Source organism: Natator depressus, chromosome 7, assembly GCF_965152275.1.
Source record: "Natator depressus isolate rNatDep1 chromosome 7, rNatDep2.hap1, whole genome shotgun sequence".
NCBI classification, from domain to species: Eukaryota; Metazoa; Chordata; order Testudines; family Cheloniidae; genus Natator; species Natator depressus.
The window spans coordinates 82011964-82029744 of record NC_134240.1 but is presented as its reverse complement, the minus strand read 5'-3'; the positions used below and the strand labels follow the sequence as shown (position 1 = coordinate 82029744).

The 17781-nt window shown below is 45.5% G+C and overlaps 1 protein-coding gene across 2 annotated transcripts in view; it reads right to left on the bottom strand.

The window, feature by feature from the left end:
- Positions 1-17327, bottom strand: part of LOC141990981 (prosaposin-like) — a 36782-nt gene extending 19455 nt beyond the window's left edge. The window contains exons 1-2 of one of the 2 annotated variants that reach the window (XM_074958921.1): positions 17188-17327; positions 523-656 (exon numbers count right to left, since the gene is read on the bottom strand). In XM_074958921.1, the coding sequence (XP_074815022.1) occupies positions 523-656; positions 17188-17224 (171 nt within the window). In that variant the 5' untranslated portion in view covers positions 17225-17327. Of the gene's footprint in view, positions 1-522; positions 660-17187 lie in introns of both variants that reach the window. The other variant, XM_074958920.1, reaches the window with a different exon arrangement.
- Positions 17328-17781: the final 454 nt, after the last annotated feature.

The window sequence follows — 17781 nt, the reverse complement described above, 5'->3', positions numbered from 1 at the left end:
GTAAGTTTTAGGACACACTGCAGGCATATATACAATTATACTTATTTTTCCATTGTGACAGCATTAAATTTAGTGTGGCTCAAGGTGATCTCTGCAGCCATATTGGATGTTAGACAGGCGTTAAGTTTATAGGATTCACTCCTGGAAGCATAAAAGGAATTAAGTTTACATAGCTCATTTGGTCTCTGTCCCAGGATGGTCTCTAGGTTATTCTTCCCCATCCTGCTACCTTACAAAACAGTGATTGGACTGACATAGGCAGAAGTTAGCAGAGTGGTCTTCCTTTCCCTCCATAGCTTTCATAAAAGACAATCCTATTTCTTTTTAAGATCTGAGTTAACACATTGTAACCAAGTCTTTGATGCAACAATTTTGGATGGCCTGAACATCTGGAAAAAAAAGTGTGATTCAAATGGCACCTTCCTCCTTCAAGTCAGACACAAACTTTAGAAACAGTTAAGCAGCACATGAAAATACCGATGAACTGAACAGTAGAGTGGAACAAGTCTCAATTACACTCACCACAGAAGGCTTGTTCCAGACAGTTTGCTGACAGTGTTTCACAGCTCCACATTGTGACGCAGTCCGCAAATTCTGACACCATATCTCAGGACCCTTCACGCAGTTTTTCTCCCACAAGAGGGGGCTTGCCACAGCTGCTGAAGAGAAGTAAATTTTCAAAATTGCACATCTGAAGGTCTCTCATACCCTAAGTAAATAGTTACTCCACATGAACTTCTAGAGAAGTTCAATTTGCTTTTTAAAATAGATTTAAGACACTGATACCCTTACATTTTAGGGTAGGAACTTATGCAGATTATAGTCAGGTTTATACACAGATATCACCCCCCACTTCCCACCTACTACCAATCCCTACCCATACCTTCAACACAAAATAAATGCCAAGTTCTAATGCATACATATTTTTGTATGTTTAATATGCCATCAGATCAAACAAACACTTCTTGAACCAGCTTTCTAAAGTGTGGGTTTCTGAAGAACCACAATGCTCTGACTGGGCTGCTTTATTTCCCCTACCTTTCCTCAAAGTGAATTAAACTTGGAAAACTGGTATGGAAAAGCGATGATCCTTTTGAACACTGAACTAGTTAGGGGCAGTATTAACATTTGGGCAGCTGCCCCAATACTTAACCTGTGAGATTATAGTCTTCCCATCAGGAGACCATGACACCAATGCAAACAAGCTAGTTTCATACTAAGGCAATGGCTACATTACCACTTACGATGGCAAAACTTAGGTCACTCAGCAGTGTGAAAACACCATTTCCCGCCCAAACGACAGTTTTGCCGGCATAAGGGATACGGTGCACAGTGCTGGGTCGGTAGGAGAGCTTCTGCCACCCACATAAAGTGGCGGCTACATGAGGAATGTTACAGAATCTCAGCTGCATCTGTACCACAGTGCTGCTGTAAGGTCTCTAGTGTAGACATAGCCTAAGACAGTGTTTCTCAAATGGTGCCACAGTGCCATCAGGGACTAGAATTTGTGGACTTTTCTTGCGGCCACAGCCTTTTGGGCTGTGATATTGCAACTGTGATTTTTTAACACAATGTTTGCATTAGATTTCAGAATGGACATTCCCTTGAGTAGAATGGGGAACAGTTCACACTATCAGCTATAGTTTGAGGCTCTCTACAGACTCAGAAAAACAATTTTAAATAACTTTACACCAATGACTGTCTGGAAGATTACGTTTACAACCATAAAATCTTTAAAAAAAAACAAGTTTTTGGAAAAACAAAAGCTTATATTCAGAGTATGATTCTGCAGAATTTCATAGCACTATGTAATCCATCCACAGGCCCTTGCTTATAGGCAAAGTATTTGGATCAGAGCATCTTTAAGACCAGTAAGAAAGTCTTGTGAAGCTGCTTGCTCCACATGTCAGGAGATTCATATTGTTGAGATTTGGGAATAAGAGTGGATTACGTTTTTGGTTGGAATTTACTTTGATTCACTAGTGGATAGTTACTGATGTTTACAGATGAGATATCAGAAGCTGAATGTTCTTTTCTGCCCACTGATTAGTAAAGGAAGTGGTCCTCATTTTGCTCTGGAGTCATTGTTTCTAAAGCCCCTGTGTATATTTGTTTATAGAATGCTACGTGTCAAATTTCTATTTGCGTTTAGTCAAATTGGCATAATGGGCTATTAAAACTCAGGCCCCGGACTGCTCCCATCTAGTCAAACTATACTCTCAAATAGATACAACCTTCTGCTAAAGCTCCAGCCTTTTCTTTGACACAGACCTGACTAGTTTTCCCTGTAATGATTTTATGAACAGTCAGATGTTCCCGTATTCATTTATTATGAGTCAGGTTTAGCATATGGTGTCCAATTTACGTGTCTAATGAAATTTTGATTGAACTTTACTGACTGACAAAAAGAAAATCATTCAACTGCAGTATACTTCTACTAAGCATGTTTCCTTGGGAGACCATCTCAGGTGGTTTATAGGATAATCTACGGAGGCATTTTTTCTCCTCCCATTTGCTTAGTAAAACCTTTGATTTGGCAGCTGCTTTGGTAGAGGCATCAGCTCCTGAATGTGGATATATTGCAAGGGAATGGTTAATTATGACATCCCTCTTCCTTTCTTGTGCTGTTTATGTTTGAGGAAGTCAGTCTTAGTACAAGGTAAAGCATAGCAACTGCTGCTATGGAGCATGACAAGACAAGTGATATCTGTTACAGATATTTTACTAATTCTTCATTTTGATGGATGTAGGTTTTGTGAGGAAAATATGAGGAGGGTAGTATGAAGATGGGTAGGAGACCAGCACCCTTCAGAGTAGCTTCAGGAACTATTAGATGGCATGCTATTTTAATGGCAGAATCACCTTTTGCGATATTATAAAGTTATTACTAGATACATTAATGGACGATAGGTCCATCAATGGCTATCAGCCAGGATGGGTAGGGACAGCGTCATTAGCCTCTGTTTGCCAGAAGCTGGGAATAGGCAACAGGGGATGGATCACTTGACGATTACCTGTTCTGTTCATCCCCTCTGGGACACCTGCCATTGGCCACTGTTGGAAGACAGGACACTGGGCTTGATGGACCTTTGGTCTGACCCAGTACGGCTGTTTTTATTCTTTTCTGACAATCCTGATTCCCTAAGCTTTAGCTGGCCCTAACCATTATTGCATTTACCAAGTCTCAGCCACAGACATTGCAAAAAGCCTCCCCTAATCCTATGGAACTGAAGTACAACTTGTATCTGGGGATCCTTTCATAGCAAGAAAAACCCAGTTCAAGCAGAAGCTGGGTGACAAACAAGGCCGTCTACTGGCCCATACTACTGAAATGTTTGAAGTAATGAATTCAGAAGTTTTTTGAAAAAGCACAAGTGTAGCAGTGGATCAGTTTAACTAGATAGGGATGATGGCAATACAGTGAATAAGAGCACTAGATTAAGGGGGGTATTAAACCTATTGTGTTATGTCAGTGCAATCTTCTGTGCAGATTTATATTTAAAACCAGGCTTTTGATTTTTTTTTTATTTTTAAACTGAAGTGCAATGAGCCTGCTTTAAACCAAAAATAAGTCAGAGGGGTTTGCACTGGTTTAACAGGTTTGTTTTTTTAAAGCCACCTTTTGTTAAACCAGGATAATTGTGTTTAGATAAGAACTTAAGCATAACTCAGAGAGAAGTCCATCAGCTCTTTTCCACAAACTTCTTTCTACAGGATGGTTAAGAGTCAGTCCTATTCTTTTTGTGCCTAGTTGTTTATGTGGCCACTACAACCTTTTGACAGAACAAACATTTGTTAACCACACACGAATCATCAGCTTTCAGCTGCATGCCTTTAATACAAATTTCTGCTCCTTGGCTCTATATTTGGACAAGGATTCATAAAACAGGAGCAGCCATGGATTGCTCTATTTGCCAGCAAGGCATGCAAGTAATGAGCATCCTTTGATTAGAAAGAGTGCGAACAAGCAGCTTTTTTCAGGTTACCAGGCTGATATAAAGAATGCTAACAGAGTGATGCAAGTCTCTCATACTTCTTACAGTAAGCAAGACCCAGTTGTAATAAGATTTAAGGAACACCATCCAATAATTTTATGGTGCAAGTAAAAACGGAAGACTTACACTGAAAACCATATTTTCTATTATTGTATCCCTATGCATTTGACAGCACTACTTCCTTTTTAGCGAGTTCCCCTGTTTGCTTGGAAAGGCCCAAAATTTGGAAATATGATCGTAAAAACCACAGAAACTGGTTGGTAAAGTACCCAAAAATACATTTAGCTCATTTTCGGAAGTTGTGTAGATTATGAGTTTGCTGCAGTGCTTTTAACAATAGTCTGTATGGACACTCAGATTGAGCCTCTGGGTCACAAAGCATCCCCACGCAGCTTTTCACCAGTAGCTTTAAAAGAAGTGAACTTGGTTTAGTATCTGCTCTTCACTCCTGAATTCAGCAGCAGAGCAATGCAATGCAAGAGGGGGTATATCAAGTGCCCATCAAGTCAATCATGGCACACAGGACTTTTCTGCTGAGGATTGTTCTTCTGTCAGGTATCAGGAGAAGCCACAAGCTTTAGAAGGTGAATGAACAAGACATTCATGTGGGGAAGCTGAGGCAGGCGGACAGTCAGCTGCCAACAGTATCCTTTCAGCTGTAAAGAACCAAGAAACAGGAAAGCACAGGATGGGAGGCAAGATTAATAATGAAGATATGAACTATAGAATCAGTTGCTCGCAGTGGCTATAGTGATGGTGACTAACCAAATGAGTTTTGTGGGCACAGGTCATTGGTTTATTCTAGTTCTACCAATCAGCCTTTAGCTGGTAGCAATGACTACCTCATCTAGCCAAACTCACATTCCCCAACTCTACACTACAGAATAGCCATCTGCAGAATTTCTGTGCTTGGACGTACATTCTATATACTCATACCATCCCTTGCAGAACAACCTGAAATGTTAACTATTACCTTCATCATCACCAGCCATCATCCTGGCACCTCCCAAGGGCTACATCTCTCTCCCCTCCTGCCCACAAGCAGGGATGCAACTTTTATAATACGTTCCGCTGACACCACTATGTCTAATGCCTATTCAGTAGGGGGTTTCTCCCCTCTTCCTTATTTATATTTCCTCACCTTACTAATGTTGGGGGTGCCCTTCTCCTTTAGATAAGTTGAAATAATTAATATACTAATCATATATGTCAATTTGTTGCCATGGCACTCTTGCCGTCAGACATCTGCAGATGTTCCCATCCTAAAATGTCCAAAAGCTGGTGTTAGCTCACGTTCCTGTGGTTGCCTGGTGTCGTTATGGACAAACTTCCCCCTTAAACATTCTATTCCCAATTCCCCAAAAGTCAGGGGTGGCCATTGCACCATTTAAGTGTGGCAAAGTTCAGCCTCAAGCCTTATGCCAACAGCTGAAGTCAATGTCTTACAGGATACAGGCCTGTAGGTTTCCTTGCATTATTGCTAATATAAATGCTACAGCTAGCTCGATGAGCTACAAGTTCCCCCACTGTACTTCTGTTTCTACAGCTACCAGTTTCAGGATTTTTCTCCCTCTATGTAAGTCTTGTGTTGTAATTGACTATTATATAAAATGCAAGAAGGAAACCCCCAACAGCAAGATCTCTGCGCCTTTTAAGACTTATTTAATTGGGGATGATAGCCAGGAGAAATTTAAAGTTTGTAGTTTATAGCCCTGAAAAGAGTTGCCCCTCTCAAATCCCTATTCTCTCATAATAGCATCTTTCACATGAAAGGAGGAGTGAATCCTCATGGTGACAGCACTAGGTTTGTTACCAGCACTGGACAGGACTGGGGAGAAGTGAGGACAAAGTGCTGTCTGTTACAATCACACAGCTTTTAGTACTTGCTGGATAAACCAAATGAAATTAACCTTTTAGTTATCCAGTGTATTATTTTTGTCGTCATCCACTTTTAGATTTTAATTTTATTTTTTTTTACAGCTTTCATTCTTCTCTTTACAAGAGCTCCTACAACAGTTCCCCTTCCCCACCTGAAACTTTTACAATCTGCTACTTTTTACAACCAGTGGTTTACAGCAAAGCTGTGAGGGATTATGAACTGGGTCAATAAGTAGGTATTATATTTAATTTTGTGTGGACTGGCTCTTCTCTCCTCTGTCTGCACAGGAGGCCTAGGTGCCATATTTAAGCTCTGCTTTTAAAAGGCAGTTCCCTGCTCTCTCAATTGCTTCAGATAGATAGATATGGAACAGAGGGAGCAGCAGGTGTGGACAGGAAAGAGTTCAAGCCTTATGAGATTCCACATCTGAGGTCTTTGGAAGTTGAGGAACAGCTACACATCATCTTGGATCAAACCCCAACGGTTAAGGTCCAGAGCCATTTCAGGGTATTTCCATTTACACCTGCAGGTTCCTAAAGCTACTACGGAAGTGTTAGAGGTCAGCCAGGTGAAGTATGGAAGAACTTCCTTTGTTGATGGACAAAAGGTCATCTACCAGAACAAGTTCAGTTTTAGTACCACACACTGCAGCTTGACTGGAAAGAATCTAGAACTCTGGAAGAGGTGCAGGGGGTTGGCTTTGGGAGGGTGTTTGGGTGTAGGCTCTGGGGTGGGGGCCAGGGATGATGAGCTTGGGGTACAGACAGGCTGCCCTGGGGTTAGGGCCAGAGAGAACTCTTCCCTCCTCCTCAGTCCTCTCCCCACCAGCAGCAGCAAGCTCCAGGGGAGGGGCCCCCCTCCTTCCAGCAGCACACTCACCCTGCACCACTGTCACTGCATGTGCTCCTCCTCAGGCCCCCCTCAGGTCCAGGAAGCCCCCTAGCCTCTCCTGTGGTGGGTGCCAGGGGAAGGGGGGGCTGCCACCACATGTGGCTTCCTCCCCTGCTGCCCCTCACCATAGCCTCATGGGGGATAGGGCTGCCCCTTGCCCAGCGTGGGGCAGGAGCGGTGACTGCAGGCGTGGATCACAGGGTCAGACACTCATCGAAGCCCCAGCAGCTGCTTAGGTGAGTGAGGCCCAGAGGTATCCCGCCGGAAGCCCCCTTGGCATCACCTCCCAATCATGTGTGCACCTCCTCCCCTCCTCTGGTGCAGAGGTAACCAGCTGCCTCAGCCTGCTCTTGTGCTGTAGCCTAGCCTTCAGCAGCAGCAGCCGGCAGACCTGGCTCCAAAACACTGGTGGAGCCAGGCCCCAGCCCTGAATATTCCTGGAGCCCGGGCAACACGGGCCCATATAACTCGCCACCCCTGGGTCCAGACACAGGAATGTTAGTGAAACATTACCACTTCAACTTTACCACCCAACCACCATCTTCCACCTTATTGCCCAGGAGCACTGTTTTGTATTACCTGATCACCATGTTCTAGCACTCTTATTTCCATCCTTCAAAACATACCAGACTGCATCTCAGGAGTCAGTGTCCTCCATTCGGTTTTGAAAGGTTACAGGACACAGAGCAAGCAGAAGTGACTGCTGAAATGTCTAACTAGAATATGTTGCACTTTGGCCATGCCTCCTTCTTCCCCCACTCCACCTCCCCAAAAAGCAGAGGCTGCAGGAGAAAGATATTTGAACACAAAGCATTTGGATTTCCCTTGCATCAAGACTAGTCACCGATTCACAGGAGAGCGGATATTTTAGGCCAGTAACTGCAGACTAAGAGAGTCCTAGTGTGGCAAGTTGAGCACTAGGGATCCACCACCTCTGTGTTCCCAGAACCACAGAGCAGGGCACATACTCTAGCTATGAGCACAGAAAGAAGGGAGAGCAGATGGAACCCCAGTAGTGCAGCTCCCCTTTTCACACTGCCACCACAAGAGCAGCTTCCCCCTACACGGTAGGCAGACACGCTGAAACCTGCCATAGGGGAAGAATAGCAGAGGCCTGGGAGCAGGGTCAGGAATACAGCATGCCAAGGGAAGAGGAAAAGACTGGAGAGGGGAGTAGTGGGGTGGGGGAGAAAATACCTATAGGAAGAGGAATGAGACTAGGGCAAATTGCTGGAGACTACCAAGTAATGTGGACTAAGGAGTGAGAATGAGAGAATGTTATGCCATGGGAGTGGGGAGAGGGTAGGTGAAGTATCCCATAACAGGAGGAAGGAAATTTGTGTGCACATTTAAGAGAGTTTTCATCCTAACTCTGAAAGCGTCAGGAGACTTACAATGATAAAAGTTTTTCTCTCTTTTAAAAGAAAAAGAAATGGACTCCCAAAAATCTGAGGCTGGTAGTTCTCCAAGCCTGCTAGTTCTCCAGTTATGCATGATCTTCTAGAGAAGATGTGGGTATCAGAGACCAGAATTCCTAATGCAAAACAAAAATCAGGAAGAGATTTAAAAAAGTTAAAGGAGCAAAAAGCGCAAACACTCAAGTGTCCCTTCATACTGGGATGAAAGGATGTTACCTTTAAGCTGCTATCTGATGCAGAAAGTTAAGCTTCGCTCTTTGGCCTTACCTACACATAAGAACTGCTTCAATTTAGCAATGTTTAGAAACTCTTTACTACACTGGTTTCTAAACAGATAGTTAACTACAAAAATGTTCTGGAAGAATCAACCCTCACAGTAAAATGATGAGGCAAACTACACCCCATCACCTATGGGGGAACGCTTTCCACAAGGTGACCACTCCACGTCTCACCTCAGTCCTCCGCCTCAAAGGAAACACCACCTTCAAAACATGAGCTTGGGACCTTCAATTCAGAGCTCTGTCTGTCAGACACCAAATATCAGGGCCTTAATAAAGACTAGATTTATGAATCATTAGAACCATCTGTCCTCAGATGGTAGAGGTGTTAACTGCTGCTTCACCCTGAATGGTCTCCTGCAATGTGTGTTAACTCCTTATCTGTTCCACCTTGTACTGAGCAGTGACATTCATAGGCCTGGTCTACACCACAGAGCGAGGCTGACATAAGGCAGCTTACGTTGACCTAATGGTGTGAGCATCTACACTATAATGTTCCTCCCACACATTTAATTTGTGATGGCTGTAGGTTGAACTAACTTACGTTGACTTGATTTTGTCATGTAGACATGCCCTGGGTACGTTTCCCAGACCTGAAGAAGAGCTCTGTGTAAGTTTGAAAAATCATCTTTTATTGGCCCAACTTTTGTTAGTAAAAGAGACATCACCTCACCCACCTTGTCTCTAGAAGAAAAAAAAGACAGTTGTACAGTAATGTGTTAACTGTTCCCTAACCAGGAAGGAGCAGAATGGACTGAGAAACTAATTGTAAATTGACCTTTTCAGAATTCCTGTCCATCATACCCTCTGATTCTACTGCAAGTGTTCAAAATATATATATATAGTGTGTCACAGCTAGTATAAAATTTGCTGAAGCAGGAACAGCCCATGGGACCAAAGACAGGCTGTAGCACCAGTTCATCTATCCCAATGGGTAAAGCAAGAACTTTCAACATACACATGCTAAAAACCCTCATTATCTGAGCCACCACAGACCAGACTCCACTGTTCTTAGAGAGTTCTTGCTAACTATAATATCAAAGAGGTCAACGCTACCTGATGGAGGAAGACAAGCTTTTTGTTAAGCTTCTAATCAGTTGTTTGCTTAATGCTCCCGCCCCTTGTGCTTTAGGAGTACTCAGCACAAGTTTATAAAACTGTTATTTTAATTCAATGTACACAACTTCAGCTGGCTTTTGTATAAACCAAGCATTAGAGCCTAGAGAGTCAAGTAGCTCTGTACAAATGGCAACTGTTTACTACACATAAGCAGCCAACAAGTTGCAGGGCAACTTTGCTCTCCAGGAACTCAACACGTATTGTTTAATTTCATATTTCTGAGCTACCCTCAGAAAGAACAGTTCTTTAGCCCTAGACCTACCATTTTAAGAGACATTTTGAAGGCTTGTCTACACACAAGTTGTACCATTTTAATTATGCCAGTATGAATTGAGTACATCCCCTCCCTGCACAGATGCTGTTATCCTGGTATAAGGTGCTTATACCAGTACAGTTTACTCCCCTTTCCCTTATGGAACTATGTGACACATTAGGTATATGACATCTTTTTAAGAAGATAACTGCATCTAGCCTAAGGGGCGGGATTGTATCAGTACAACTATTTTGTTAAAAGAAGTCACACCCTGACCAAAATAGAGGAATCTGTACAAAAGCCTGTTTATACCAGGCCTAAGTACCTGAAGTGTGACTTAAGAGCAACACCCTCCAACAGATTATTACTAGGGCCCTAACAAATTCACAACCATGAAAAACAGGTCATGGACCATGAAATCTCTCTTATGTGCATTTACCTATACTATACAGATGTCGGGGGGGGAAAGAGATCAGTGTTTCTCAAATTGGGGATCCTTACCCAAAAAAGTTGCAGGGGGTCACAAGGTTTGGGGGGGGGGTCACAGTATTCCCACCCTTACTTCTGTGCTGCCTTCAGAGCTGGGCAGCTGAGAGTGGTGGCTATTGGCCAGGCACTCAGCTGCGAAGGCCGCGCCCTGCCAGCAGCAGCGCAGAAGTAAGGGTGGCAATACCATCCCATGCCACCCTTAATTCTGCGCTGCTGCCTTCAGAGCCGGGCAGCTAGAGAGTGGCAGCTGCTAACTGAGGGCCCGGCTCTGCAGGCAGCAGTGGAGAAGTAAGGGTGCAATGCCATCCCATCCCGGCCTTACTTCTGTGCTGCCGCTGGTGGTGGTTCTGCCTTCAGAGCTGGACTCCTGGGCAGCAGCCACCGCTCTCCAGCTCCGAAGGCTGGGCCGCCACCGAAGGCTGGGCCGCCACCAGCAGAAGAACAGAAGTAAGGGTAGCTGTACCCCAATCCCCCCTACAATAACCTTGTGATACCCCCCCCCCACACACACACACGTGTCCTTTTTGTGTCAGGACCCCTACAATCACAACATGTGAAATTTCAGATTTAAGTAGCTGAAATCATAAAATTTGCAATTTTTAAAATCCTAGGACCATGAAATTGACCAAAATAGACCATGCATTTGGTAGAGTCCTAATTATTACATTGGAAAGAATGCTCAGGACCCATTATGTTGTCTTCAACTATTGCCCCTTTCCTTCCTCCCACAAATGAATTCACTTGTACTGTTTGATAATTCATGTATTACGTGAGAATCTAGAGGAAGTACAGCCTGTGTAGACCAGGGATGGGCAAACTATAGCCTGTGGGCCACATCCAGCCCATCAGCCAATTTAATATGGCCCCCGAGCTCCTGCTGGGGAGTGGGATCTGGGGCTTGCCCTGCTTCCATGCTACAGCCAGGAAACGGCGTTGGAGGCCACTCCACACATGTGCGCTGCGGCTCCTATGTATACATGCTGCACCACCCCAAGCACTGTCCCCGGGAACTGCAGTCAATAGGAGCTGCAGGGGCAGTGCCTGAAGATAGGCAGCATGCAAAGCCACCCAGACATGCCTCCGCATAGGAGCTGGAGGCAGGACATGCTACTGTTTCTGAGAGCTGCTTGAGGCAAGCGTTGCCTGGAGCCTGAACCCATGAGCTCCTTCCTGCTCCAGCCCTGATCCCCTCCCACTCCAAACCCCTAGATCCCAGCCCAGAGCATCCTCCTGCATCCCAAACCCATCCCCCCAGAGCCTCCTCCTCCCTCTCTGGCACCCCAACCCCTTGCTCAGAGCCCCCTCCCACACCCTGAACTCCTCATTTCTGGCCCCATCCCATAGCCTGCACCCCCCAGCCAAAGCCCTCACCCCCTGCTGCACCGCAACCCCAATTTTGTGAGCATTCATGGCCCACCATACAATGGCCTGCGCAGATATGGCCCTCAGGCCAAAAGGTTTGCCCAACCCTGGTCTAAACAGTCTTAAAGCTTCTTCACTCTACATTACCTGCCATTTTATCTTGTTGAGTAAAAGTCCTATAGGCAAAGCAACTTACATTTGTTATGCCTCACTCACATGCCCAGTTCTTCAGGGCTTGTCTTCACATACAGCTCTTCAGCTACAGCAGTGCAGCTACACCGGTATGGCACTTTAATAAAGATACTACTATGCAGACGAACTTAATCCACCTTCCTATGGTGCCTATGTCAACTGGAGACGCCCTCCCTCGACATAGTGCTGTCTACAGGAGGGTTTAGGTCAGTATAACTACATTGCTCAGGAGGGTGCATTTTTCACACCCCCATGCAACATAATTATACCAATATAGGTCTATAGTGTAGACTTGGTCTCAGTCTTCTGACTCTTCAGTTATAGGTCCATCTCATATACTCCATACGAACTGATACCTACCAACTGCATCCAAAAAAAACACAGCAGAAAGGGGTAGCTCAAGGATTGAGGAAGAAAAGCAGCAGCTGTCAGAGCTACACAATGAAAGACCAAGATGATTAGTGGGGCACCCAATTTAGCAAGTATATTTTAAAAAGGCATCTGTACCTGAGAAGAGTACTTGCTTTGTAATATAAGCAGGTCTTAAAATTCCTGTTGGATTTCTATAGCGTCTTCTTTAAAATTAAAGGTGATGAATGCATGGGTACGAATAACGGAATGTAAAAATTTGAGGCCATCAGCCACATTAAAATGAGCTTCCAAACAATTCCTTTGAGACATGACAACCAAAGCTAGACTTTAATAAAACTAGCTCATGAAGTCAAACTATGCTGCAACATTTGAATCTGCATGATTCTGTCATGGAGAAGTCAATTAGTGACCATTGCAAGACTCACGTGAGCAAGCACAGAGCACTGAATGGTGTCAGAACAACAAACAGGTCTAACAAAAGTCCCCTGTTGTGCTCAATTGTTTCACACAGAGGCAGCAGTACCAGGCAGGGCCCACTGCAGCACACCTCCCCCACCACCCCAATTGAAGTATGGGAGGCTGATCTACATTCCTCCCCTGAAAAAAACATTTTCCAGCCCCACAGTGGCTCAGAGGAGAACAGGACACAGCAATGTTTTTATATAACACACACAGCTGGAGTGGCCAGCAGAGCTTGACATCAAATAGGCCGGCTACTGGGGAGCAGGTTGAAACAGCTCTCCTCTCCCCACGTTCCAGCCACTGTAGTCAGACACCCAACCCAGGGGAAGGGCAGGAGCATACACGAAGGTGGGGGAAAGGGCACCAGAACCTTGATGTACCAAGAAATGGCAACAGGAACTAACAAGCTGCCCCTTCCCAGCCTATAGCAGCCCCCTCACCCGCCCCACACACACACACCCACCCACCCCCTTTTATAACCAGACTAATTCACCCTCACTATCATAGTTTACCTAAATACTGTACATAAAGTCTGAAACTTTTCTGAAAGCATTTCTCAGAACATAGTTACATATTAAAACAAAAAAGCTGTCTCATACCACTGGCCAACTGTGCACTATCTTTTCAGCATGACTTGCTGCGGTCTCCTAATCAGTTATTTCTATGGCTTTCTAAACAGCCAGAAAGTCACCTAAAGAACAATTTGTGACTGAGTTCTGGCTTAAAACCTCCTTTGTACTCAAGGGTTAAAAATCCATTTGCTCATTTACAAGGGAGAAGCTTTTGGCTATGTGGGGGGGACCAATGCCATCAGTTTCTGCAGACTATAGTTTAGGAGAGTTGTCATAAATACGAAGGGAAGGGTAACCACCTTTGTGTATACAGTGCTATAAAATCCCTCCTGGCCAGAGGCAAAACCCGTTCACCTGTAAAGGGTTAAGAAGCTAAGTTAACCTCGCTGGCACCTCACCCAAAAATCACCAATGAGGGGACAAGATGCTTTCAAATCTGTGGGGGGGGGGGGAAGAGGAGGAGGGAGGGAGACAGACAAAGGGTTGTCTGTGCGATGCTTTTGCTGGGAACAGATCAGGAATGCAGTCTCAGAAACTCTGTTAAGTTAGTAAGTAATCCAGCTAGAAATGCGTTAGATTTCCTTTTGTTTAATGGCTGGTAAAATAAGCTGTGCTGGAATGTATATTCCTGTTTGTGTGTCTTTTTGTAACTTAAGGTTTTGCCTAGAGGGATTCTCTATGTTTTGAATCTGATTACCCTGTAAGGTATTTACCATCCTGATTTTACAGAAGTGATTTTTATCTTTTCTTTAATTAAAATTCTTCTTCTAAGAACCTGCTTGATTTTTCATTGTTCTTAAGATCCAAGGGTTTGGGTCTGTGTTCACCTGTACAAATTGGTGAGGATTCTTATCAAGCCTTCCCTAGGAAAGGGGGTGTAGGGCTTGGGGGAAGACGTCTCCACGTGGGCTCTTTCCCTGTTTTGTTTAAAACGCTTGGTGGTGGCAGCATATGGTTCAAGGACAAGGCAAAGTTTGTACTTTGGGAAAGTTTTAACCTAAGCTGGTAAGAATAAGCTTAGGGGGTCTTGCATGCAGGTCCCCATATCTGTACCCTAGAATTCAGAGTGGGGAAGGAACCTTGACAAGAGTTTTTAGCTATTGACCACAAAAATACTTTTCCACTCAGAGTGATGCTGTGCTGTGCTTCCCTAGTTAGTCTACAGACAACTGCAATATTTCTGCTGCTGTTCAGAGCTACAGAGTGAGGATTCCCTGAGTATTGTCAATTTTCACTTGACCATTCATAACCCTGTGAGTAGCTATGAAACTGACAAAATAATGTCATTTTCACTTTCCCCAACACTTGGCAAGGCTATGAACAGTAGCAGACAAAGGCATCAGAGCTCCTCACTGAGGGGGGGAAAACAAAAAAACAAAAACTAAGCCACAGAGACCCACTGAAGGGTAGACTAGAAACACCTCATCATCTGCAGCAAAGAGGCTGACAGAGGAACAGAGTAATGGACACAGCCATTAGCAGAAGTCTGGGTTGGCAAGTGGAAGAATAAAGAAGGGTTCTTTGCCTTTACAGTTAGGGGAAAAAAGTTGGTAGGATTTCCAAACTTCAAGTATATCTGCTTCCAGCCAGTAGCATAGAATCCCTGATGAGATACAGTATCCTGCTAGAAGTCTTAGCACAATCCTATTTTTCAGTTACTGGTGTGGAGGTAAAGTATCAGAGGTAGCCGTGCTGTTTTTGTAGATACAGACTAACAAGGAGTCCGGTGGCACTTTAAAGACTAACAGATTTATTTGGGCATAAGCTTTCGGGGGCTAGAACCCACTTCATTGGATGCATGGGGTAGAAGTTACAGATGCAGGCATTATTATACTAACACATGAAGAGAAGGGAGTTACGTCACAAGTGGAAAACCAGTGCTGACAGGGCCGATTCAATCGGGATGGATGTAGTCCACACCCAATCACTGACGAGGAGGTGTCAATTCCAGGAGAGGCAAAGCTGCTTTTGTAATGAGTCAGCCACTCCCAGTCCCTATTCAGGCCCAAATTAATGGTGTGAAATTTGCAAATGAATTTTAGTTCTGTGGTTTCTCTTTGAAGTCTGTTTCTGAAGTTTTGTTTTGTTCAAGTATAACTACTTTTAAATCTGTTATAGAATATCCAGGAAGATGGAAGTGTTCTCCTACTGGCTTTTGTATGGTTTCAGAGGAACAGCCATGTTAGTCTGTATTCGCAAAAAAAAAAAAAAAAAAAAAAAAAAAAAAAAGGAGTACTTGTGGCACCTTAGGGACTAACCAATTTATTTGAGCATAAGCTTTCGTGAGCTAGAGCTCACTGCATCGGATGCATACTGTGGAAAATACAGAAGATGTTTTTATACACACAGACCATGAAAAAATAGGTGTTTATCACTACAAAAGATTCTCTCCCCCCACCCCACTCTCCTGCTGGTAATAGCTTATCTAAAGTGATCACTCTCCTTACAATGTATGTTACCATTCCTGATGTCCGATTTGTGTCCATTTATTCTTTTACATAGGGACTGTCCTATTTGGCCAATGTACATGGCAGAGGGGCATTGCTGGCACATGATGGCATACATAACATTAGTAGACGTGCAGGCGAATTAGCCTCTGATGGTATGGCTGATGTGGTTGAGTCCTGTGATGGTGTCGCTTGACTAGATAGGGGGACAGAGCAGGCAACGAGGTTTGCCACAGGGATTGGTTCCTGAGTTAGTGTTTCTGTGGTGTGTAGTTGCTGGTGAGTATTTGCTTCAGATTGGTGTGGAGGTTGGCCTCTCCTCATCTGCACTTTGTCCCTAGACAGTGCTCTCCTATTTAGGGTATGTGTTTTTGAATTAGGTACCAGGTTAATTTTTCAAGATCTGTTAGTTTTTTTGGTAGATTTAAGATATGACTTTATGAAGGACCTGTGATGAACACTACGCCTCAAGAAACCACCCCCAAAAGTCTTTGTTTATTCCTTTCTTCATCTATCACCTTGTCTGTCAACTCCCCCAATATTCTGTTGTATTAAAAATACAGCCTATCTGGGGCACAGAACACTTGCTTGCTTGCTAAGTAAAATACTAAACCCATAGCACTATGGAAGCACCGAGTATCAAACTAAATTACATCATGGTGAGTAATGCAGTGTCATTAGTACAATAGTAAGGCTCCAGGCAAGATTTATTTTCTCCCAACCCTCCACCTACAACATTCTCTTCTATGCTTTTTTCTTTTCTTCAGGGTTTTGGCAGTCAACATTGCTATAAATGACACAGCATTGTAAAACTATGAGTCAGCATTATCTTTTGAAGAATGTGCCCATAAACTTGATACCAAAAATTTGTGTAAACAAAAGAACCTTTGAACATTTAAGATATAAAGCTAAAGAGTCTAGTGTTAGACGGGGGACACTGACTGTGCCTACTCACGGCTCTCACTCTACGGCAGGTCTGATTAGTTAGCTCCAGTCTCTGGCATTTACGGGGTCACGACCCAGGCTGTATTTGCTGAATCTGACGAAGCTCCGAGGACGGTATTTACTTAATCTCTTTGTGTAGCACCGACTGCACACAGAGTGCAAAGGACAGCGCAGGCTTTGGCCTGGATCACACACCTCTGAGCCCGCCCCCGACCCACTCGCACCGCGGCGGGAAGGGGACCTGGCCCAGCGCTCCCGGGCGCCAGGCCAGAGTGTCTCTGCTCAGCCCCCTCTACAAACACACACCAGCCCCGCCGCCCCTGGGCAGCGCCCGGTGCTGGAGCCGCTCCCCGCCCTTCCTCCAACCGCAAGGCTGCCCCGCTCCCTCCGCCCGCAGGGGCGAGCCCCGGCCAGCCCGGGCACCAAGGGAACTGGGGACACCCCAACCCAGAGTCCACCCGCAGCTACCGCCACCCCGTGAGCGGCTCCCAACAGTGGCCCGTCCCCGCTTACCAGCGGCCAGCAGACACGCGAGAAGCAGTAGCTGCATAACTGCGCCACCGGAACTCCACCTTCTGCAATGCGGAGCCGATCAGCTGATCGCAGCCTATATAAGGCCACCCCGAGGCCACTGCGCACGCTCTGCCCACCCTGCTCGGGAGACCCCCCCCCTTCCACCATTACGCATGCGCTCATGACTCCACAGCGGACCCCCCCCCCAGCGTCTTCACCATTGCGCATGCTCCTTTTGTCCGGGTCGTCTGACACTGAATCATCTCGCCTGGGGCGGGGAGGAGGCGCGCGCGCAGGAGGGAGCAGTGTGCGGGGATGGTTGGCGGGGGGGTGGTCAGACACCACGTGACGGGCAAGCCGAGGGGCGTAGGCAGGGACTGTTGGCTCAGGCCGCGCTGGGCCCGTTATCTCTGTGCAGGGACGTGCCCTGGGGCTGCAGGAGGCCGGCTGGGAGCACCCACCCCCGGACGACTCCTGCCCGGTGGCGCCTGGCCCCGCAGCCAGTAGCGGCCGCCGGCGCGGCGGGAGGGAGCCGCGCCGGAGCGTTCAACGGCCGCGTGACGCGTGCGGCGGGGCTAGCTCGGGCGGGGCTAG